The following is a 23,006-nucleotide window of genomic DNA, read 5'->3' as shown; positions in this document are numbered from 1 at the left end:
GCCTGAGAAGAATTCTGAATGCCAGAGAGAGAGGCCTGGAGGGCCACATTCAACCCACAGGCCTGAGGTAAAACAGGCTTATTCACCACAAATTTGACTAATCTTTTAAAGCCATCCAAGGTGGTGCATTTTGTGGGAATAAATACCATAGTTTTCTAAACCTATGGTGAAATGTTCAGGAAAGGGCAACCAAAATGATCAAGGAAGGGTGCAGCAATTCCCCTATGAAGAAAAGTTTTTGTGTTCCAAAAAGCCAATTGGGAGTTTTTAGCTTGAGAAAAGGGAAAGAAGAGACATGATGAATAAAATTATGCATGGTGCAGAGAAAAAAGATTGGGAGACGGTTAATTTCTACACATTCTTATGCATCCCTCTCTATCTTCCAGGCAACCGAGAGGGATTGTCAAAGTGGAAGGACACATTACAACCAGCCAAAAACAAGGAAGGTGCAAGCAGGTCTGGTCAGAGGCCAAATAGTGTCCTTGGGGGCTGTATTTGGGCTGTAGGTCAGAGGTTCCCTATTCCTGCTATGGTCTTTTGCAGTTACTAGCCTTAAGGTTGCAATCCACTGAGAGGACTCAGAGGCACAAGGCCCCTAAAACTTACATAAGAGTCATAAGACTTATTTCACCATTATCAAGAAAGCGCAACAACTGCTTTTTCAAAATGTTTTTTCCCCCAAATTGATTTTATTCACATGTACAAAGTCATGGCAAGTACAATAAAATATAAATAACACAATAACATTAGGAAAAAAAAAACACTATTTAAAAACACATTCTAAGTCACATATTGCTTCAAGCTTATTTTCCCCCAAGCTTTTATCTAAAGTGATTTCAGTGCTCACAAAAGCTAAGTGTGGCAGCTTCCCTGTACCTTTAACTTTACATTATAGGAACAACATAGAGGAACAGAGTCAAGAGTTTATAGCCCCAACCTGTTCAAGTATCTGGGCCTTAAACAGTCGTGCTCAAAAGACTGTCATGCTTGGTCTGGTTACTCGCGCTTTATGGCTTTAGGCTATATGTTGCTCTTTGTATTACACCAGCGTTTTGGTACTCCTAGCCTGTCACAAACCAACATATTTCAAAGAGGCAGGAGTATGCAAACATAAACTGGTAGATAGTTTATGCTTCAGGTGATGCTGCCTCCCACATCAAGAAGGTAACTTTCTCATCTAGAAGCCATATTTAATGCCAATCTGGTATAGACAGTTTTCAGTAGGCTAAAATGCGAGTGGTCTCAATTGCTTATATTCCCGTCTGCCCTGGCAGCTCAAGCAGGGGAGACACATTTCAAAGGTGGGAGAAGACCCTGAGGGAAGTTGAGCCAGAGCCATTTTCCCATCAAGCAACAGGTCTAGCACTACAGCTACCACTGTGCCAACCCCAGAAGCTTCAAAAGGCAGGGAGGATGTGGGACCCTCACCAAATTTGGTCAATTCTAGGAGAAGTCTAATCCCAGGGCTGAAGAAGCATTCTGCTCCATGCTTACAGAATACATAGCTGCCAGTAATAGTGAAGGAGGGCTCAGTACAAGCAAGATGCCTGAGGGTAAACAGTAAAAAAGGAAAGAAAAAGCATAACCATGATATTTAAAAATAGAGAAGTTGCTAACAATAGCTTGTTGAAGTTACTGGATAGTGATGCAAGAAACGTGGTGGTACAAATATACACAAAAGCATACTTTTTTTGCACAATGTCACACCATAAACATGTTTCACAAAAGTAAATGTCTAATTGGAACAGTAGATACTTATTTTTTTTACTGTGCTGGAACAATGAGTGTCATTTGTGCATTTCAGTTTCATGCATTTGGTAGTGATACTAAGCCAGTTTTGTGAAGACAGATGGACCATAAATAGGACTTTTCTCAAGTTCAAACAAGGAAAGAAGGGTGTTTCTCATGTCAAGGTCCCTATTTTAAAATTAAAAGCAAAAGCATTATTTATGCCCAGAAGACTGGAGCAGCTCAGAATTTGTCATCCCACCACCACAATTCCAGCTTTAGTAAACACATCTGTAAATACCGTATTTTTCGCTCTATAACACGCACCCGACCATAACACGCACGTAGTTTTTAGAGGAGGAAAATCCGTAGGCATGCCACCCATAGGCATTCCCTCCATAACACACACAGACATTTCCCCTTACTTTTTGGAGGAAAAAAGTGAGTGTTATGGTGCAAAAAATACGGTAAGCTTTATTTCCTAGTGAGGATGGTAGTTTTGCCATTTCCTGCCAACTTTAGCCCTCTTCAGGTGGGACTATCTGAAAATATAATGCAAGAACTGGGGGGGACGGGACCTGCATGGAGGCTCCTTGAGTGATGCAGAATCTTGTTAAACCTGGATTCTAAAATGCACAGGAAATATTCACCCGTAGAAGCAGGCTCCTCGCTTTGCACACCTGCCCTTCAATTTACAGAGGGAGACAGAGACGGGGTGGTACTCACATGCTATATTTATGGATTTTTATCACAGCTGAACAGGGCTTTTGTCAGGAAGTGCACCTGCAATCCTTTGCTCATTTGCCTGGAAGTGTCACTGAACTCTATGAGACTTCTGAGTAGACATGTTTAGGATTGCAATCCAAGAGACTCCATGTCTAACACCACATTAATGCCCAGTTGAAGGGGAGGAGGGGATCGCTTAAAGTTAAGATAAAAACCACTCTACAGAGAAGCAAGCAGATGCTCCAAGTGCAACAGCGATATGCACACACCCCATTTGCAAATTACCAGAATTATAAGTGACTTAAGCCACCCAACACATCCTTGTGGAAGACTGAAAACCCAGACTTTTAGTATCCTTGTTTCAACAGTGTCTTCAAAATTTCCAACGTCCATCCATGTGTCAGTTAGCTTACATGAAGTTTAGCTGAACACATTCTGTGAAGTTAAAAGATGGCAACATGAACAGCTCTTTGAAAAGAGAATCCAAAATATTTTCAAAAAGCTGCCAGTTGTTTAAGAAAAGTGGTCTTTAGGACACAAGAAAAAAAGTCCTTCATGTATCCCTTGGAAGCAGGACGGGAGTCAATATTGTATAACAAAGATAGAGAAATGTATTATTATGTTAAAGCCATGTACAATTGATTTTATTTTGTAAAGTGAAGATAAGGGATTAAATTAAAAAAAGACTGAAGGAAACATAGTTCCAACCACAGGCCTACAGATGGAAAGAAAGCAGAAGTCAAAGGAGCCAAAAGCCACCTGCAGCAACCATGGAAGAGAGAACTCAAACACTGAGTAACCACAGAGTTTCTGGGGAGAGTACCTGATGTAGCCTTTGGAATGAAAGGCTACCAATAACTGTTTCCCAAAATTTGAGTTATTTAAGTCTTAATGATTGAGACTAATGCCAGCTGCATAAAACCACCCCTACATGAATGGAGCCAACATAATTTGAAATACAATCAAACCTCGGTCGTCAAATGTAATCCATTCTGGAATCCCATTTGACTTCCGAAATGTTCGACAAACAAGGCGCAGCTTCCGATTTGTTGCAAGAGCTTCTTGCACTCAAGCGGAAGCCACGTCAGACATTTGGCTTCCGAAAAACCTTCGAAAACCGGAGCATTTACTTCCGGGTTTTCGGCATTTGGGAGCCGGAACGTTAAAAAACATGGCCGTTTGAGAACCAAGGTTTGATTATATAAGGAGACTATTTTAAGCAGCTTATTAGCCACCAGTTCGGTGTTTGATACACACACAAAAATGGCAGGTAGTCTCACAATATGCGATACAAACTTTAAACTGTAACAGATTTGTTACATTCTCATAATTTCCAATGGCTTCATCCTTTGAATTACACAAATCAACTTTTTTGAGTGGTCGGGGGGGATAAGGGGCATGTCATACACTTGAGAAGTATAGCAAAATTTGCCTGAGTCCTGAACATGCCTCTGGAATGTACACTAACTTGGTCTGGTAGGTTCAATTCAAGAGTTGAAATAGTCGTAACATTTCACTTATGCAGAAGCTCACCTAACTAAACTCTTTACAAAGCATATTTAATCCACCCAAATAAAGCATTAAAAAAAATCTACTGTACATCCCAGTTCACTGTCACCAAGTCCATGTTACTTACTGCAAAGTACTGATAACTAATAGTTAATGATTGTCTACACCTGCCATTTGGTACCACAGGCTCATGATAGCAAATTTAAAAAGCTAAAAACGTAAACACGTCACATTACTAATCTATTGCACCAAAATCTCCAGTTCCAGATGGTCACAAAACCTAAAACTGGAATGTAAACCTGAACAAGTCACTATATATTTACCAAAAGTTGGGGAGAGCTTTCAGAATTCTAAAAATGGAGCATTTCCAATTATACAATCTTCTACACATCTGGCTGCAAGAGCTTGCACATCTGGCCTGCACAGCAAGATAGATAGATAACAGTCCCCTGTTTTTGTAGTCACTGGATTGAATCCACAGAGGGCAGAAAGTCTGCATTTGGCTCGCTAGGTCTCAAGTTGTACAGGTCTGAGGAAAATCATAGCAACTTAACTAGAATCACATGAAAATACAATGGCACCAACAAATAATTTTTACAGACCTGATTTGTAAAGCCTTATGGCTCCCCTATAGGGAAAGGTTTTGAGTTCTATGCAACATCAGGGCAAGAAATTTCCCATGGATTACGGTCCATATGTTTTAATGATTAAGGAGGGACTAAATATTTGTCAAAATAACCCTTCTGAGGTCTTTCATTTTAAAAAGTTCATTCTACAACATTCCATAGCTTTTCCGCTCAAGGTCAACAGAAAGATCTCTTAATATTCTTCTTTTTTAAAAAAATCTGTAAAGAAGCTATACTGCTAAGCATAGTTCCCACCAGTATGGAATCAATTATTCCCTCTCCTGCAGGGATAAGTAGCCAAAATATAAACAAGTATATCAAACTGCTGGAAAAATCTTTTTGTTAAAAATCTTGCATAAGTAGTTTGGAATTCTTCACCCGTTGCTTTCGTACACTATTTCTGAATTTTAAAAAAGACAGGTCCAGGCAAATGTTGAATCACCGTGCTCGTGCTGAGTAACACCTCATGTATTCTGTCATCCAGGGGTTGTCTGGTGCAGCAGATTTTGCTCTCCAGGCTTGTTCTACTTCCGCTGATTGAATCCGCCTCTGAGACAGCTTCCTTTTTTCCACTTGCCTTCTGTTCTTTGCTCTCAGTGCAGACTCGTGGATCTAACAAGAGATATTTAAGTGTTAGATGATTTTTGGTGGCCATCTAGATGCCTGTGAGAAACTTGCAAGCAGGATTTAAGCTCAGGAGCAGTCTCCCCTCCTGTAGTTTCAAGCAACTAGCATCCAGAATCCCAAAAACTTTGTATTTGATATGCCAGTAATAATCTTGCTACAGTCATACCTTGGTTCTCGGATTTAATCCGTTATGGGAGTCCGTTTGACTCCCAAAATGGTTTGAAAACCAAGCCACGGTCAGGTTTTGGCACCAGGCAAAAACCATTTAAATTTTGCCTCTTTTAACTAAACGGAGACTGATATTTACTGCTGCTTTTAAGGTTTATTGTGGCTTTCCGTATGCTATTTACCATTTCCATTTTTAAACTATTGGATAGTATCTATTCTTGCTTTCATTTGTAAGCCACGGGGAAAGTTCATCAAACTGAAAAGTCAGGTGCACGCTAAGTAAAATAAAAAACATGCTAATTAGCTGTGCACATCCAATATTGAATCACCAACTTTTCAAAGGTGAGTGAATATGCATGGCATTGGGTTAGGGTATGAAGCACAAATGCAATAAGCTCAGCTGCTAACCTGAGAGGCTGAAGGATTTAGCCATCCACTAACCTGCAGAGGTTGTTCAAAGGCATGTTAGGCTGTGTACAGATATGTTAGCCATCCAATCATAAATATGTGTAAGCTCTACTATAAACGCCATTTTTTCTATTCAGTAGCAAATGCCAGTATCTGTTGGGACTTTAGTAATTCACTCTTTATGACAAATGTCCATTTAAAACAAGCTTAGATTTATTTATGTCAATGGACTAAGCTAGACTAGATCAAGATATGCAAATTTAACCAGTACGTGCTGTATTATTTTACACACACACACACACACACACACACACACACACACACACACAATAGCTGCCTTTCTTGTATTTCTTCCATACTGCTGTCAGAAGTACATTAATATGCTTTATGCTGAATCTTAACATTTCACAGATCAGCAGCACTTTTGCAAGAACTTACAGCTTCCCAAAGTCATTCAAGTACCAGGAGCCTACCATGATGGTGTCATCAGTACTTGCAACCTTTTATGCCATACCTAAACTTGAGCTCACTCTGCCTTGGGACCCTTGATGCTAACTGCCTGCTGTTTTACAAAGATTATTCTCTCTCATATCCTGACAGGGGGTAGGCAACCGTTCTAGCATCGGGAATTCCCTCCACAGCAGCACTGAAACGGCAGCCAGAAACAAACAAACAAAAGCTTTGCATTAATTAAAGTTAGCAAATAATGTTCCAATATAATCTGTAAACCAGGTGGAAGAAGATTCCACTTCATAACTACAGCATAGGATGTCAGTGACAATGTTGAAGCCCATTACCATCAACCAAGGAATATAACTGTAGAAGATCAATGGCCGACATCCCATTCACAAGGTCCAGTAGGTGTCTCAGTACAATAGGGCAATTTACTATGGGGGAATATGAAGGTGCCTGTATGTGGCAAATGGATTCCTACAGGCTCTTCCTTCACTCATTTATCCCAAGCTTTGAACATGTTGACATCAGATACTACCCCTTTCCCTTCCATTTTGACATACCCACACTAGTAAATTGAAGCTGAAGCCATGAAAACACATAGGTTGTTTTCAGTTCTTGAGTCTGGGGAGATGGTTTCTTCTGGACAGGGCTGCACTCCCCTGAAAGGAGTAGGTCCATAGCTTAGGGATGCTCCTGGACCCAACATTGTCACTGGAGGCTCAGGTAGCCTTGGTGACTATTTTTGAAAGACTGCCTCCTTCACTGCAGACCCCCTCAGGTGTTAGGATCAGCAGAGGGGGCTCTCTGGGGATCACCACGCTGGAAGTTTAAGGTGGTGGTAGCCTAGGAGAGTGCCTCCTCTGGGACAGCCCCTAAGCTATGGAATTCCCTCCCCACAGAGGTGTGCCTGACACCTTCATTGTGTAATTTTGGTCATATGCTGAAGACACATCTCTTCATCCTGGCTTTTGATACCTGATATATAGAAGGACCCACCCTATACTCTTGCTTGTAGTGTGCTTAAACTATTTTTAATATTCTGTTTTTTTATATTCAGGTTTTTGTAATCCCCCCCGGGGGACCTCATAGTGAAGGGCAGGTAAGAAATCTAAGATGGGGTTGTAGCCAACTAATTCACTGTACATGCGGAATAGCTTCTGTGAGCACAGCTGAACATTCCTCTCCTCTCTGCCCTCAAATCTGCTCTGAATGGCTAGAGCAGATTTGGAGAGCACACAGAGGGAGAAGAAGTTCCACTCTGCTCACAGAAGTTGTTCCATGCATTATAATAACTTAGCTGGATACAATTCAAACAGCAATACATCCACTGGAAAACACCCAAAGCAACTGCTTCATGGCAAGGCCACTCCCATATCCAGTTCAGAGTATTGCTACTGACCATGGAAGAAACGGCCTTGGATCCAGCTATGGAAAACAACACAAAATACACAAGGAGGGCAGGCAACTAACAAAACCATAAAAGGATGCTGCACTACTCCTTACTCTCAAGCAAGTAAGTGCATAGGCATAATAAATGGGTCTGAAAACCAGGCAAGGCCAGCCGAACCACATAGGCAAACTGGACACCCCTAAGAGTTGTTCATTTCAGCTGTGTAAGTTACATAGAAATCGTGCACTTTTGGAGGAGTTGGAACAGGGGCAGCTTCACAGCTGATGGGTTCACTAGTATTCCCTACTTTTGGGGATGCACAGTCAAAAGTCTGCTGGCATCTGTTGGCTGCCCAGAGCACAGGCACAGTAGCAGAAGGGCAGGAAGTTAAGACAACATTAGCCCACTTAACTACAGTTGTACCTCTAGTTACGAACTTAATTCGTTCCAGAGGTCTGTTCTTAACCTGAAACTGTTCTTAACTAGAGGCGTGCTTTTGCTAATGGGGCCTCTTGCTGCTGCGCTGCCAGCACACGATTTCCGTTCTCATCCTGGGGCAAAGTTCTCAACTCGAGGTAACTCAGGTTAGTGGAGTTTGTAACCTGAAGCGTTTGTAACCTGAGACGTTTGTAACTTGAGGTACCACTGTATAGCATATTAAATGTCGGTAGTTATTTTGCCCAGCATAGGATGACAAAGAATGAGGAAACAGCAACATCCTAGTTCACTGTGGGCACCACACAAACCTGGGCTGACCTTACAAGTGCGAAGGAGTCAGGCAGGAGGGCAAGGACTTAGACAAGCAACCCATAAGTATATATTTCAAGTTGCCTTACTTCATTCACAGAAGCAGATGCACAGACATTGTGTGTTTTCTGGCTCCCGGTATCAGTCTGTTTTTCTCCCCAGCCATACAAGGCAAATGGGTGTTTCAACCCCTTTGCTGCATGTATCCTTTGAGGACTTTTCACCCGTCTTCTGTCACCCCGGCTGCCCAAAGCACCACGACTCGAAGGCTGCCCTTGGGGGCAACTTGCTGACCCGCCAGCTCCTTTGGGGGCAGACTTTTTGCCTCCACTCTCAACTTCAGTTTTATCCTCGGCTTTCTCTTGGTCTTCATCCTCTGGGAGAAAAGAAGGAGGGTTAGGTTTAGCCTGCCCACCTCCCAGGGCCGGCCCACCCGAGAGGCATGCTAAAGCAGCTGCCATGAGCGCCCCACCCACTGCCACTGGACAAGACAAATTAATGGAGGCAAAGGCTCTTCGTGTCTACCAGTCATGACAGCTAAGTTCTACCTCCACTGTTGGGAGGCGGAACGCCTATGCATGCTAGTTGCTGGGGAATACAAGCTGGGAGACCATTGTTGCACTGATTGGACACTGTGAGAGGAAGATGCTGGACTAGATGAGCCACTGGCCTAATCTAGCAGGGCTCATCTTATGCAAACCAATGCAGACTGGTAGTGTACCATAACTCCTTTGATTTGTCCACACTGTAGGTAAAACTTCCCTACAAGGAAGTTCACCTGGCACCTTCATTATACACCTTTAGGCGCCAGGCAAAAACATTCCTTTTTAACCAGGCCTTTGGTTGATCTGATTTACATTCTATGCCCTTTTAAAATGTGTTCTTTTGCGGAGGGGCTATGGGGTTGTTTTTATTTTTTATTATGTATTTTGTGGTTTTATATCTTGATTTTATTCTGTGAACCGCCATGAGACCCCCAGGTATAGGGTGGTATATAAATTCAATTAAAAAATAAATAAAAAATTTAAAAATCAACTAATGCTGGGTGCACACAAGAGTCAGCAATGTAAAGTAGGAAAAAGAGCCCTCCATTACTAAGGTTTCCAATCAGACAGGAGATACAGCAACAGTGGACAGGTGTCAGTGATCAGAGCTGCATAGTATTACCGAAAGGTGCAATGCCTTCTCCTATATAAGAGGCCGGATCAAAGGCGGCTATGGAGCCTGTGTTGTTAAAAAGCACAACTCCCATCACGCACCAGCTTGGCTGGCACAGTGATGCCATTTGTGGCTACATTACAATTCTTGCACCTAGCATGTAATAGTCCCTGCTCTTGTTAGTGCCTTATTTTTGGCTGGAGAACGAAAGCTTATGCAATTTTAAAGATGCAAGATGCCATGGCAACAACTTACATAAGCAGCTATGAATCCATGTGAGAATCACTGACAACTAAAGAACTCTCTGCAAATGCCGAACACACCATGCGTGCATACGCACACAGTGTTCTTGCTCATCATTACTCTTGCTTGTCAAGGCATGATACCGATTTTCATCATAAAATGGGAAGTAACGGAGGAAAAGAGATCAGTGTCAAAAATAAAAACCAACCTTCTATAGAGGAAATGTCTTTGCCCCCAAGGTACCAGTGCGTCATCAGAAGACTAGGTTATCTACGCTAGTGTCACATTTGTGACAATGCTTTTAAGTTCCAAATAAATACTGTCCGGGAAGCACAGCACAGAGAAAACTCCATGCTGTCATTCGGATTAAGGTTTGATTATCTTAGCAAACCTGAAGTGGTATTGCAAATTTGTATAGGGGTACTTGCATGGAGTTATCCTGCCAACCATCGCTGTATCTGCCGATAGTATATTCCATATATAAGTCATGCACGTTTGTTTCAATTTGCAGGTGGTATCTGCCCACATTTGATATCCTGAGCATTTGAAAATCCATTTTAAAAATTTGATCCCAGCTGTCAGCAAGGTAACATTCCTAGACTCAACCAATGTCATAGGACACTTCACAAATTTATGTTTTCAAAGGTTCACTGGAAAGGGGGAAAAGACTATGTGTGACATACCAAACTTCCGTTTGTGTATACATAAATTGTGCAGGTACAATCAAGCAGACTGCATGAGTTGCTGCTTCCCTGTTGTGAACGCACTTAATGGCCAATCTGAGTTTGCTGCTGTGTACTGTGTAAAACATCTCCTAATTAAGTGTGTTCTGAGAACTAGGGCACAGTCTATATAGAGAAGCACATTAATTTCCCTGGAGGACCCTGAATGCGGTTTGTGGCAGCTGGTAAGGAGGACAGAGTTCGGAGAGGCCAGCAAATTCACCTGCACCTAGTAGCCTTACCAGCTTGGAGGCCCAGGAGTTTTGTCAGGACTGGGAGAGAAACACTAGCAGGGCCTTATTGCCACCCTCTTTTTTGTGCTTTTTTTTCAACCACTGTTGCTTCCATGGTCAAGTAGGAGGAGTTTCTTGCTGTAGATCCTTGTGGGCAACAATTCATACCTCTCAGGCCCATGGGTGTAGCCAGGCTTTATGCTGGGCGGGGGCAGAACCTCAATTAGTTAACTATTCTTACTGATTTACTTGATGGGGGGGCAGCTGCCCCCCTGGCTACACCCATGCTCAGGGCAAGAGCCTGGATGAGATGGAAGCTGTTCAAAATCCACGAAGTCTGTTGGCCCAGAGTGGAGCCTTCTTTGTATGAGAGACAGCGGGAAGCAAGTGGATTACCTCAGCATCTCCACCAGAAATGAAAAATGGGGTGGGAATTGTTGGTTGTTTAATCTGTTTGAATGTCTTCTTTTTTTTACCTAGGCATTTGGTTAAACTGGAAAGTTTAATGTTTGTCATTATAGCGTTGTTGCTTCCCTTATGAAAGAATTGTTAATTTGTTGTTTGTTGGACCTGTTTATATTAGTTTGTAATAGTTTTATTACTTTGATCCTTATTCTGGGATTGAAAATATTCAGTGATTGAGTAGGCTATAAATACTGTAACTAAATAAAGAAGCTACTTTTACTTTCTGTTAAATCAGAAAAAACCAAAGGAATTTCAGAGTGTTTTTTAGGGTTATTCTATTCAGAATACTACCGAGTTGGGTGTATTCTCAGTACTGTGCCGGTATTTCAGTTTGGGCCTTTGAAATGCTCTTGGTGAGGTCATTCCAAAAAGCTTATAAGAGATCAAGACACTTTGGGGATGAAATCAAAGCTGCATTCACCAAAGCTGGCTCCACTGATGCCAACAGCAGCACTCAAGAGCAATAATAATAATAATGTACTAGTCTGGAAGAAATGTTGTCAGGTATGCAGATCTAACCCTTCACTCGTAGTAAGATCATTAAGCTTTGTCTCACTTTTTCGGAAAACAGATTCTAGAGTCTGCAAGTAAACCCAGAGGAAACAGGCTCATTTTTATCTGCGCGCTTAAGATTTCCATGGTCTTAAAAAAATCCTAATTCTGCACAGGCCAGGGCATCATGCTATTACCACCAAAGAGCGGCTGGAAGAATGGCATCATCCTTACGGAAAGTGTGAGGAACCTTTGGTCCTCCAGGTGTTGCTGAACTACAGCTCCCACCAACCCCAGCAAGCATAGTCAATGCCAGGGGATGAAGGACCTGCATTTCAGGAACACCTGGAGGGCCAAAGGTTCCCCACACCTGCCTTATGGGGTAGCATAATTTCTGCACTGCTCTCTAGATACTGTTGTTGTTGGCATCCATCTGCTCTCTACATAGATATTATCATAAGGATGTGAAATTAAGTCACAAAGCAGGAGTCGCATCATCCTTAGTAAGTCCGAGATGGGGAACCTGTGGCCCCATCCTGATGCCGCTGTCCTACAACTCACATCATCCCTGTTCGCCTTGGTCCTCCATTGGCCAAAAAGCCCCAGGCCCATCTCTGGCCCTACACGAATAAATTTCAAAAGAAAGCCTCAATGCAAGTGGGCATGGCCTATTTTCCTGCCAGCAAAGCTGGAGAGAAATAATCGTCCCTTTCCATTTGGTCAAAGATGGGTTTCCAAAATGCCGCTGTTACGTCAGCGGAGGCTCCGGTAGCAATCTATTCGTTCGCAAGCGAGGAAAGTGCCGCCCGAGGGCGAAAGCGCTTCTCGGCAGGGACGATCCAGCCGGAGATCTCTCGCCTCCGGAAGGACCCGGGTTGGCGCCGGAGGGGCCGAGTATTGGCAGCAACCACTCGATGGCGGCAAGGCAGCGCCGCCTTCGCCCGTTCCCCAACAGACGCGTAAGGAGGAGCCGCGAAGCCACTCGGCGGCGAGAGGCCGAAGCGCCTGCACGGTCCTGGCACCCTCCATTTCCCGATGCGTGCGGAGGGGAGGGCGGCTTCAAGAGCCAAACCGGACGCGGAGCCCCAGCTGTTAAGATTTATTTTAAACCCAGGAAAGCCGCTTTCTCCTCCGCGCCCCCCCCCCCGCCCCGTATTTACATCCAGCGGCAGCTCCATTGCAGAGCAGGGACATCCGGCCACTGCAGCTCCCTCCCTCCTTCCCCAGCGACTCATCTCCGCAGCCGCGGCTCCCAGCGCCCCCCTCCGCTCGCCTTCCCGGAGACACCGAGAGAATGGCTCAAGGTCATTCCGGCAGGCCGTCCTCTTCCTCTCTCCTCGGCGGCGGAGGAACATACCCGACCCGCGCAAGGGCTCCTCGGGGCAGGATCTGTCGGCGTCCCCCGCTGCTGCTTCCGCCCTGCCCAGGCCAGATTCGCCAGGCGCCGCTCCTTCTTCTCCTTGCTGGCCACCCGGCGGGCTGGACGTGCCCGGGGGCGACGGGGAGCCGCCACTACCACCGCCGCTCTGGCTGCTGTCCTGCTCCCAGCCGTCCCAAAACCAGGGCCGGTGCGCCTGCTCCAAAAGGCGCCGGCTCAGGCGGTAGCGCAGCAGCTCCTGGTAGCAGGGGCCGCACGCCTCCCACTTGGGCTCCTTGAAGCGCTTCATGTACTCGCTCTTCACGCACCGAGACGGCACCATCGCGCCGCGCCGTCCAGCCGGGGGGGGGGGCGGAGGGTCGCCCTGCTCAAGCAGCGAATCGGCCGCCAGCCCAACGGAGCCCTCCTCGCCCCACCCTCCCGCTGGAACGTTCAAACACAAACAGCGACGTTCCGCAACCGCCTCCGCGCGCTTCAGCCAATCGGCGCGCGAGGAGGAGGGCGTCCTGCTGCTACGTCGCGAGCGAGCCTTCGAGGCTCGGGGAAAACATTTGAAGGAGGTCCCTCGCCGGCGAGCCCGAGGGGACGTTTGGAGCTTAACGGGTGGGGACTGGGAGGCTGGGGAGAATCGCCAGGAAGCCTCGGGCTCCGGCTGTCTTTGTCCCTGGAGGCGAGAGTGGACTCCGGATTTTCTCTGAAGCTGCCCGGTTGTTGGTTTTCGTCTCTGCAGTGGTGTTAGTCACCAGGTTTTAGTCACCCACCAACGCAGCTACTGCTATAAAAAAAAGTACCCCAGATGGGCATCGCACGTGATCGCAGACGGTACGGGCCACCTAAGGCTCGCCTGTGCCTGACGCTTTGCTGGAGACTAGCTGTCGTTGAACCGGTCAATTTAACCAAATTCAGAGTTAACGTTGTGCAGACCTTTGAAATCTAGCTTCTTGAGAGTTTCAGGGCCCGAGAAAGTGTCGCTTTGAGGAGTTAAAGGGGGCACTCAATGGAGGTTCATTTAAGGAAGTCCGATCGGTGGGAAGGAGACGAGCCTTTTCTGTGGTGACCCCCAATGCTGCGCCCCTTGGGGAGCTAAATAATTGCACCGCCTTGCCAAGATTACGGTGATTAAATCTTGTGCCCTTCGAATCTGTCCTCCTAGATTTCTTAAAACAAAGCAACATTCCGAGGCATCAGCCAGAACTGAGCAAGTCTACAGTCGAATTTTTCACATTTTAGTTAACAATTTGCATACCGCTTAATCACAGTCATATCTTAGCAGTGTGCATGAAAGCAATTAAGCACATATTCAGCTAAGATTTAAAAATACTTAATTTTGGCGGGATTGTGCTCCTCCGTGTTCTCAAGGGTGACGTGAAAAGATTGTTACCTTTTTAAAGTGCCAAATTTAGGATTTTCATGGGCATTTGGTAGGCAACCCCTGCCAATGCAGCCGGAGAGTAAGAAGTGGCAGCAGCTTCCAGCAAGATCTCACTAGATTTTTGTTTCTTTATTTTCTTTCTTTTTATTATGTTTGCACATTTTTTTGTTACCAAATCAGGGTTGGCATACATCCGGATTTTTCCGGACATATACGGAATACCACAGTTGGCAGCAGTGTCCGGGTGGAAATCAGGAAAATGTCCTGGATAATCTGGATGTATGGCAAACAAAAAAAGGGCATTTCCCCCCTTCGATTTTGACCAATAAGCTGAACAACTTTGGGCTAAATTTAAAAAAAAGGTCAACCCTTAATAAATCAATAACAAATTTAAAATAAAAAACAAATAAATAAAAGCAAATTAAAATGAATGAAATATACTAAAATACTAGCATTCGAGGTGAACTTCATCAACAACAAATGAACAGAAACCTAACTTAAATTTGAGCATTTCATTTAGCTCAATTGGAGGGGGTTTACATTTAAGTTTTTTTAAAAAACAACCACAAAGAATAAATAAAAATAAATAACAACCAAAATAATTGTATTATTAACCACCATCAGTATAAGGACAGACATTTTATAAGATCTGGACACAACCATTTTTTCCTCCGGGGATACTGCAAAAGAGATGATGGAAAATCATGTTTTGATGAAACGTGACTTCTTTACCCATGGGAGGTGATGAAATCTTGTCAAGTATTATTATAAGCTTTCTGGCTTTCTGTAGGCAAAAGACCCCAGAAATTTTTGTGCAGCGTTCAAGGATAGGATTCCCAGACAGAAGTGTAGGGCGAATAGAGTAGCTGTAGTCAAGTTCATTTCCAAATTTGCCCACTTGAGGTCTCCTTGAGACTTTAGTATTTATTTCCTTCCCATAATGACTTCTCTATTAAAGACAGTATAGCGTTGCTTGGTGGTAGCATTACAAAACAACCGTGAGCTGGAGGTATCTGTTTTTTCTCTCCGCAGTTTATGAACTGACTCACTTAGCCAAAGTCAACAGTTCATCAGTTACTCAAAACATTAACTGTGCCAAGATACTTCTGTGTGAATGGCATTATGAAGCAATTAGAATATAATAAAAAACCGTGTTTGCTGAAGCAGACATTTCAGTTGTTCATTTACCAAGGGGTGCACTGTGCTACTCAACTCATTTTAAGCAGGGCTGGCTCAACTGTTATGCAGAGTGATGCAGCCACCTCAGCTGTCTTGAAAGGGCAGAAAACTATTTGCTATTTAATTTATTGCTGTTGTATTTTGACGACCAGGGGCAGTGTGTGTGTGTGGAGGGAGAAGAGCTTCTCTGTCCCAGGTGCCAGAATACATAGGAACAGAGGAAGATGTCTTCTACTGAATCAGACCGTTGGTCCATCTTGTTCATTATTGTCTACACTGACTGGCAGTGACTCTCCAGGGTTGGAGGCAGGAGTCTCTCCCAGGAGATGACAGGGATCGAACCTGGGACCTTCTGCATGCAAGACAGATGCTCTGCCACTGAGCTGTGGCCCCTCCCTGTCAAGAATAACTCGACTGGCCTTGAGAGCTATGCAGCTGAAATTGAAGTGGGTGAGGCCTCCGATTCTTGCTGTACTTTAGACAGTTAAATGGAGACTGTCCCTGGGGAACCTGTGGCCCTCCAGAATAAAACCTTGTCAATGTTTCAATACCAGGAAAATATGTTTTGTTTCCCCAGGAAATTGTGCAGCATCAGTGATATTGTTAAATCTGGTACAGTGGTACCTTGGTTCCTGAACGGCTTAGTTGTCAAACAAATCGACTCTCGAACGCCTCAACCAGAACCAGAAGTGAGTGTTCCAGTTTGCGTATGTTTTTTGGAAGCTGAACATCCGACGCAGCTTCCACAGCTTCCAATTGAGTGCAGGAAGCTCCTGCAGCCAATCGGAAGCTGCACCTTGGTTTTCGAATGGGTTTTGGGAGTCAAACAGACTCCTGGAATGGATTAAGTTTGAGAACCAAAGTACCACACTGTGTGTGTGTGTGTGTGTGTGTGTGTGTGTGTGTGTTGTGACTTAGGAGCCCTGCTGGATGAGGCCAGAGGCCCATCTAGGCCAGCACTCTGCTGTAACAGCAGCCAACCAGATACTGGTGGGAAATCTTCAAGCAGGACCTGAGCCCAGCAGCACTCCCCCCACTTGTGATTTGCAGGATACTGCTTCTGACAGTGGAGACAGAACACAACCATCATGGTCAGTAGCCATTAATAGCTTTATCCTTCATGAATTTGCCTCATCCTGTTTTAAGGTGCAGTGGGATTTAAGTTAGTGGCAGCAAAGCTGTGTCATTAACTCAAATGGGATATAGTTCTGATTAGCTTTAGCTGAATAACAACTAATGTTTAGGCACTTTTCTTAAAATCTTCACTCTTCCCCCCCCCCACTCCCCACTAGGAACCCAGTTATGAATAAATGTTGAATTATATGAGATTTTTTACAACTTATTTAAATTCTCCTAAAGCTGAACAGCATCCATAACCAGACTTTTTGGGCAAAATCACATTAGGGTAATATTATAGCTCGTATTAGAATAATATGCTTGAGTATGTGTCAAGGATGAGCCTTAGATAGTTGTTAGAGGTGAACCTGGGAATCACCCAGAACCTGGAAGACTTGGTTGCTCAGGCAACGTTCAAGACCAATTAGAAAGCCTTTTATAGCCCTTTCTGTCCAGGAAGGCCCAGTGGATAGGGTCAATCCCGAGCCTGAGAATGCCTGATGGCTTGGAAAATGCTCCAAGTTGCAGCTCTCATAGCTCACCACATTGGGGTAGCTGCACCGCAGACAACTCCAATATGCATTTCACTCCAAATTCATGTCAACTTTCCGTTTCACAGGGTATATTCTATTGAAATCAATGAAATCTCTCCCTTACAGTGGAATTCCTGGTCAACACCAATAGCGGAATGAAATAATACAATCCTGGGGTGGTGCAATGGATGTTACCACTTCAGGCTGGAGGTGAGTCCCACATTTTAAAAAATTGTTCCCTACAAATGGAAGGCTTGCAAAGTTCAGATCATTCTTTTCCCCTGCTGGACTGCTTTTGTTTCTGTTTTACAGCACCCCCCACAGTCCACTCTGTTTTGAATCATATGCAAAGTAATTGGAAGAATGATCATAGCCTCACAAAGAAGCAACAGCAAAAAGTGGAAGGCAAAGAACTCTTAGAGACACCAGTTAAGGTCCATTCCTTCCCCTCCCCAACTATGGCAGTTTGTTAGACCCATAGAGCCAAACACCCCACCTCCTAGGTGAAATCATTCTGCAGGAGAAAATAAGCGCAGAGATCGTATTTCTCAGAGTCACACATTTCTTGGAAGGCTCAGTTAGCCATGTTAAGATTATATATTTGCCTGTGCAGCCTTGCAGTCATTACCCACACTGCCTGTTTGCAATCCTCCGGGATAAGAGATGACAACAGCTGGGCTGTGTGCTGCGTCGCGTGGGAGGGAGGCGTGCAAATTTATGTGTCAGTGTGATTTTGTCAGCCGTAGGCTGCGTCTCTGCCAGCGTCAGAAAGGGAAGGATGGTTGCCCTAAAATAGGGACTGCTGAACGACCCGTTTGAAATATGTCCCAAGAGGGACAACAGATTGGCTTTATTTGGGCAATGGGGGGGAGGTGACATCCAAAGGATGTTTGGTACACCCAAGTACCTTGGTTTACGAATTTAATCCATTCCTGAAGTCCATTCTTAAACTAAATCTGTTCTTAAACTGAGGCGCGCTTTCCCTAATGAGGCCTCCCGCTGCCAGTGCCCGTCCACTGTTCAGCTTCCATTCATAGACAGAGGTAAAGTTTGCTAACCAGAACACTACTTCCGGATTTGCGGAGTTCGTAAACCGAATAGTTCGTAAACAGGACTGTTCGTAAACTGAGGTACCACTGTACTATTAAACTTGAATGTTCAATTGATTTCAAAGAAAATATAATGTGCCACCTGTCTAAACCGGTGCTGTTCTAAGAACAGTCCTACGCACATCCTTGAGTTCTGTCTGGATCATCTGCAGATGACCAACTGTTAGGCCCTGAAATTGTGTCCAACCCCTCTGGTGAAAATTGGAGCCCCCTCCCCTTGTATTTTTACTCTATCTACGTACTTTGGATATCTTTTCCACAAGCAGATGATTGGGGACAGAATGCTCAATGGGCATAGAATGCTGATGGTATGCAAAGGGTTAAAAACTGGGAGGGGGGAGATGGAATGGAAGGGGGTGGAACCTTGAACAGAAGATGCAAAACATTGTTGCAGCTCCCACTTGTACTATGACAACTAGGAATAAAAGTGTTAGTGGGGTTCATAGTTTCTGTGGCAGTCCACTCTGCATTACTGTTGTCCCTGAATTGTCCATTGTCTCTGAATTTCCCCACTGAAATGGAGTTCAAACAATATGGAACATTTTCTCCCAGTCTATTGTTGTTTCATCATATTGCCCTTTTGGTCAGTATCAAAAACAGCTTATTTACTAGGAATCCTTCCAAATGAATATGTATTGTGGGTTCAGTACTGCTTCTGTTTTCTCCAGCATCTATGGGACTTTATTTGCATCAAAATGCCAGTACTGTAGATATATTTTTTCACCAGTTAATCAGGATTTGCCCAGTCTGTGGAAAAGCCGGTAAGTTTTTGGTTTTGTTTTTTTAAAGGCTGTTGCCAATGACCAGTGTATGGTATCTGAATGACCTGTTGGCAGTCTTTTTTATATATAAATTTTTTATTGGTTTTTCACAATTTATGTAAAGACAAACAATACACAATACACAATACAAATATACAAACACATAAACAAACATGTATAATTTCGAATCCTTTTTTCTTAAACCTTACTTCACCGACTTCCCCATACCTCCCCTTTCTGCATCCCAATTTCCAAATTAGTTTCAGCAAATCCCCCCTTAAGTTTATCTAATTTTCCCTTGTTCTTTTCTTTTACTTAACCTTATACAGCTGTAATCCCCTTTTTTTCTATACCCTCAACATTTTAGCACTCAGTAACTTTGCAATATTTCTTAAGATAAATTTTGAATTTCTTCCAATCTTCTTCCACCGTCTCTCTCCCTTGGTCTCGGATTCTGCCAGTCATTTCAGCCATTCCCATATAGTCTATCACCTTCATCTGCCATTCTTCCAGAGTAGGTAGATCCTGTTGTCTTCCAATACTTTGCGACGAGAATTCTTGCTGCTGTAGTAGCATACATAAAAAAGTCCTATCTTTCTTTAACACCAATTGGCCGACAATGCCCAGGAGAAAGGCCTCTGGTTTCTTGGGAAAAGTACACTTAAGTACCTTTTTCATTTCATTATATATCATTTCCCAGAAAGCCTTAATCTTCGGGCACGTCCACCAAAGGTGGTAAAAAGTACCTTCAGTTTCTTTACATTTCCAGCATTTATTATCGGGCAAATGGTAGATCTTTGCGAGCTTGACTGGGGTCATGTACCACCTGTAAATCATTTTCATAATATTCTCTCTTAAGGCATTACATGCCGTGAATTTTATACTGGTGGTCCACAACTGTTCCCAGTCAGCAAACATAATATTATGACCAATGTCTTGTGCCCACTTAATCATAGCTGATTTAACAGTTTCATCTTGTGTATTCCATTTCAGCAACAAGTTATACATTCTTGACAAATTCTTAGTATTGGGTTCTAACAGTTCTGTTTCTAGTTTGGATTTCTCCACCTGGAAGCCAATTTTCCTGTCCTGACCTGTTGGCAGTCTTAGGCATCAGTCTGAAAGCACCCTGTCTAACGTGAATGAACTCAATAAAAACAGAGTATGGTTTCTAAATATAGCAACCATTTGTATATATTCTTTGCTCCGAAGGAAAGAGTAATCTCCTCTTTCATCTCGCCAAGTAAATTCCTGGAATGGATTATAAAAAGGCATAGAATACCTTGGTATAACAATAGCATGCAGCCTGCCAGTTGAGATTTTCCCTGCCTCTGGTGGAGATCTGCGCTTACGGATGCTTGAGATAGAAATACCAGAAGTAAACATTTCATTCCCCTCCTAGGGCAACATTTAATGAGTAACAAAGACTTCTGTCCAGCTCAGAAGGTGACACTCAATCATAACAGGGTTTATAAACGGAATAAATGGATTTACATACTTTGTTTTGTTCACCCTTGTCCTGAGTTCCATAACAACATTCCATAAGGTAATTGTTTGTAATTTCCTCAAGTTATCTGGAATTTAGGGAACTCGATTGCCCTTCGACTTGTAACAGGGGACTCCTTAAAAAAAAACCCATTTATATCCCATATTTCCTCCAAGGAGGCATACTTGATTCTCTCACTATCCATTTTTTTATCCTCACAACAACTGTTTGAGGTAGCTTAGGCTGAAAGACGGTGACTACCCCAAAATCACCCAGCGAACTCCAGGGCCAAGTGCAGACCTGAACCTGAGTCTCCCAACCTAGTCCAATGACTACACCCAATTAGCATCACATCCAAGCCCTGGCTGGACAATACAAGCATTCCCCAAGTGGCCATGTTTGTAGGTGTGCCAGTGAAGAAGCATGCGGTCCAGCAGGTGCAACTGAGGATCACTCAAATGGTCGCAAAGAACGCTGGGGCATAATTCTGGGATTGCGTAGCACATTGGTGTGGCCTAGCAAAAGGGCCTTAGAGTAGCTTGATGAGCAGTCCCAATCCCAGCTTCATGGCTTCACTCCACTTGTCCTCCAACATTCTGATCACCATACCCATCTTAATAAAACCATTACAAACTAATGGAGGGAGAAAGGTTGTTTTCTGCTGCTCCAGAGAAGCGGACACGGAGCAATGGATCCAAACTACAAGAAAGAAGATTCCACCTAAACATTAGGAAGAACTTCCCGACAGTAAGAGCTGTTCGACAGTGGAATTTGCTGCCAAGGAGTGTGGTGGAGTCTCCTTCTTTGGAGGTCTTTAAGCAGAGGCTTGACAACCATATGTCAGGAGTGCTCTGATGGTGTTTCCTGCTTGGCAGGGGGTTGGACTCGATGGCCCTTGTGGTCTCTTCCAATTCTATGATTCTATGATTCTATGATTCTATCTCCTTTCTGGTGACCGTGATGTCAGTTGAACCCAAGGATCCTGCCACCCCTCTCCATTCCATTACAACTTGAAAGCAGAGGTTCTTATTTATTTAAGAAGGCTGGACCAGATGGGTCATTGGCCTGATGGAGCAAGCTCTTCTTATTAATGTGACTATGACCTGTAATGTCTTCTGCCGTAAGCCAAAACTTCAAACCCTTGGAAGTGTAGAGTCAGAAAAAGCAGGTGCTGCCGCAGTTAAAAGGAACATTAATCACTCTTTTGAGTTAAGTCATCCTGTCCTTTTCCAGCACAGGCAACCTTGCAGTCTGCTTCTTTTTGGTCTGTATAACATCCAGCCATTCATCAGCGATGACCACAAATGTGGCACATCTGTTCCCTTCTGGGCTTGTGGCCTCAGTGCTCTGTAATGCTAAATGGCATCCCCCACTCGGCGTCTCTGTCTGATCAGCTGTCACGTATGGGACACCCCCCTATGAAGCTCACTCTGTATTCCCAAAATAGAAAAGCGCTAATGGTAGCTCACAGTGAAGACAGATTCCCATTAATGTTCCCATTGTATTCCTTCACCCGGTGTCCAGGCCCTTTCTAGCTGTGGCCACCACCCCAATTTATCTTGGAGGTGGGGCTTGATGATGATAAAAAAACATAACCTTTGCTGTTGCTAATCCAAGTGGAGTGGCTGAAATGTGGTTTTGTTAGCGGGAAGAGTGCAAACCTTTCAGCTTCATGGGTTAGGCACCTCGAACAGCAATGTACACTTTTCTGATATAACTCCGCCAGGGCTAAAACTGGTGACTGAATCAAACAAGTATACATCATCAGGCATTAGCAATGGTACATACCTGCTTGCTTGCTTGCTTCCTTGTACATGTTCAGACTCCTTGGTTCAGCCCATATATTTTTCTGCCCCAAGTAGCTGCATCAGATGAACTAACATATTGTTATAAACCGGGGGGGGGGTGTATGCCTGACCCCCCTTCAAATTCCTGGATCCAGCACAGATTCAATTCTTGGAATAGCCCGGTTAGCTTCCTGATGAGTTGATGGCCTTAGTATGGGTAACAAAGGTACCTAAGGTACCTCAGGTACCTAAGAAACAAAGGATGTAGCGAGAAGACAAATGCTCCCCTCCTCCCCCAAAACATGCTGGTACTTAGAAAGACAAAGACAAAGAGAAGAGTTAAGGTGTGTGAGCTAGAAGCTAGAAGCAAAGGTGCAGGCTGGGAAGCCAGAGAGAGAGAGACAGAGCCATGCCTGATTTCTGCTTGAATCCAAGGTTGTGGCTATGGGAGAAGCAAGGCCATCTTGGGGTGCTAATGCCGTGAGCCCCTCCATTGTAGGCTCAGGTTGTATATATGAGTAAATAAACCATATATCATAAAGACATCACAGTCTCCGCTGTCCCTCATTCCAAAAGAAAGACAAATC

At 44.0% G+C, this 23,006-nt stretch overlaps 1 protein-coding gene across 2 annotated transcripts; it reads right to left on the bottom strand.

Moving 5' to 3' along the window:
- Nucleotides 1-4,647: 4,647 nt before the first annotated feature.
- CCSAP (centriole, cilia and spindle associated protein) lies at nt 4,648-14,376 on the bottom strand. Of its 2 annotated transcripts, XR_014006060.1 has the most exons (4): nt 13,056-14,376; nt 8,475-8,761; nt 6,307-6,438; nt 5,073-5,201 (listed from the first exon to the last, which is right to left on the bottom strand). XR_014006060.1 is itself a non-coding variant. In XM_081186844.1 (3 exons), exons 1-3 carry the CDS (start codon nt 13,396-13,398, stop codon nt 5,028-5,030), a joined length of 804 nt encoding a protein of 267 aa, XP_081042970.1. In that variant the 5' UTR covers nt 13,399-14,329; the 3' UTR covers nt 4,648-5,027. The 2 variants fall into 2 exon arrangements, 1 of the variants encoding a protein (XP_081042970.1); XM_081186844.1 differs by lacking the exon at nt 6,307-6,438 and having other exon boundaries at nt 4,648-5,201; nt 13,056-14,329.
- Nucleotides 14,377-23,006: the final 8,630 nt, after the last annotated feature.

The sequence above is a fragment of the Podarcis bocagei genome (genome assembly GCF_964188305.1).
Source record: "Podarcis bocagei genome assembly, chromosome: 3".
NCBI classification, from domain to species: domain Eukaryota; kingdom Metazoa; phylum Chordata; class Lepidosauria; order Squamata; family Lacertidae; genus Podarcis; species Podarcis bocagei.
This window is presented reverse-complemented; position numbering and strand designations above follow the sequence as displayed.

Coding starts and splice junctions, on each gene's coding strand:
- CCSAP (XM_081186844.1), bottom strand. CDS start 13,398: ATGGTGCCGTCTCGGTGCGTGAAGAGCGAGTACATGAAGCGCTTCAAG. Junction 8,762..13,055: donor GGAGCCCTTGCGCGGGTCGG/GTATGTTCCTCC, acceptor CTTTTCTCCCAG/AGGATGAAGACCAAGAGAAA. Junction 5,202..8,474: donor CATCTGCTTCTGTGAATGAA/GTAAGGCAACTT, acceptor ATCTCTTGTTAG/ATCCACGAGTCTGCACTGAG.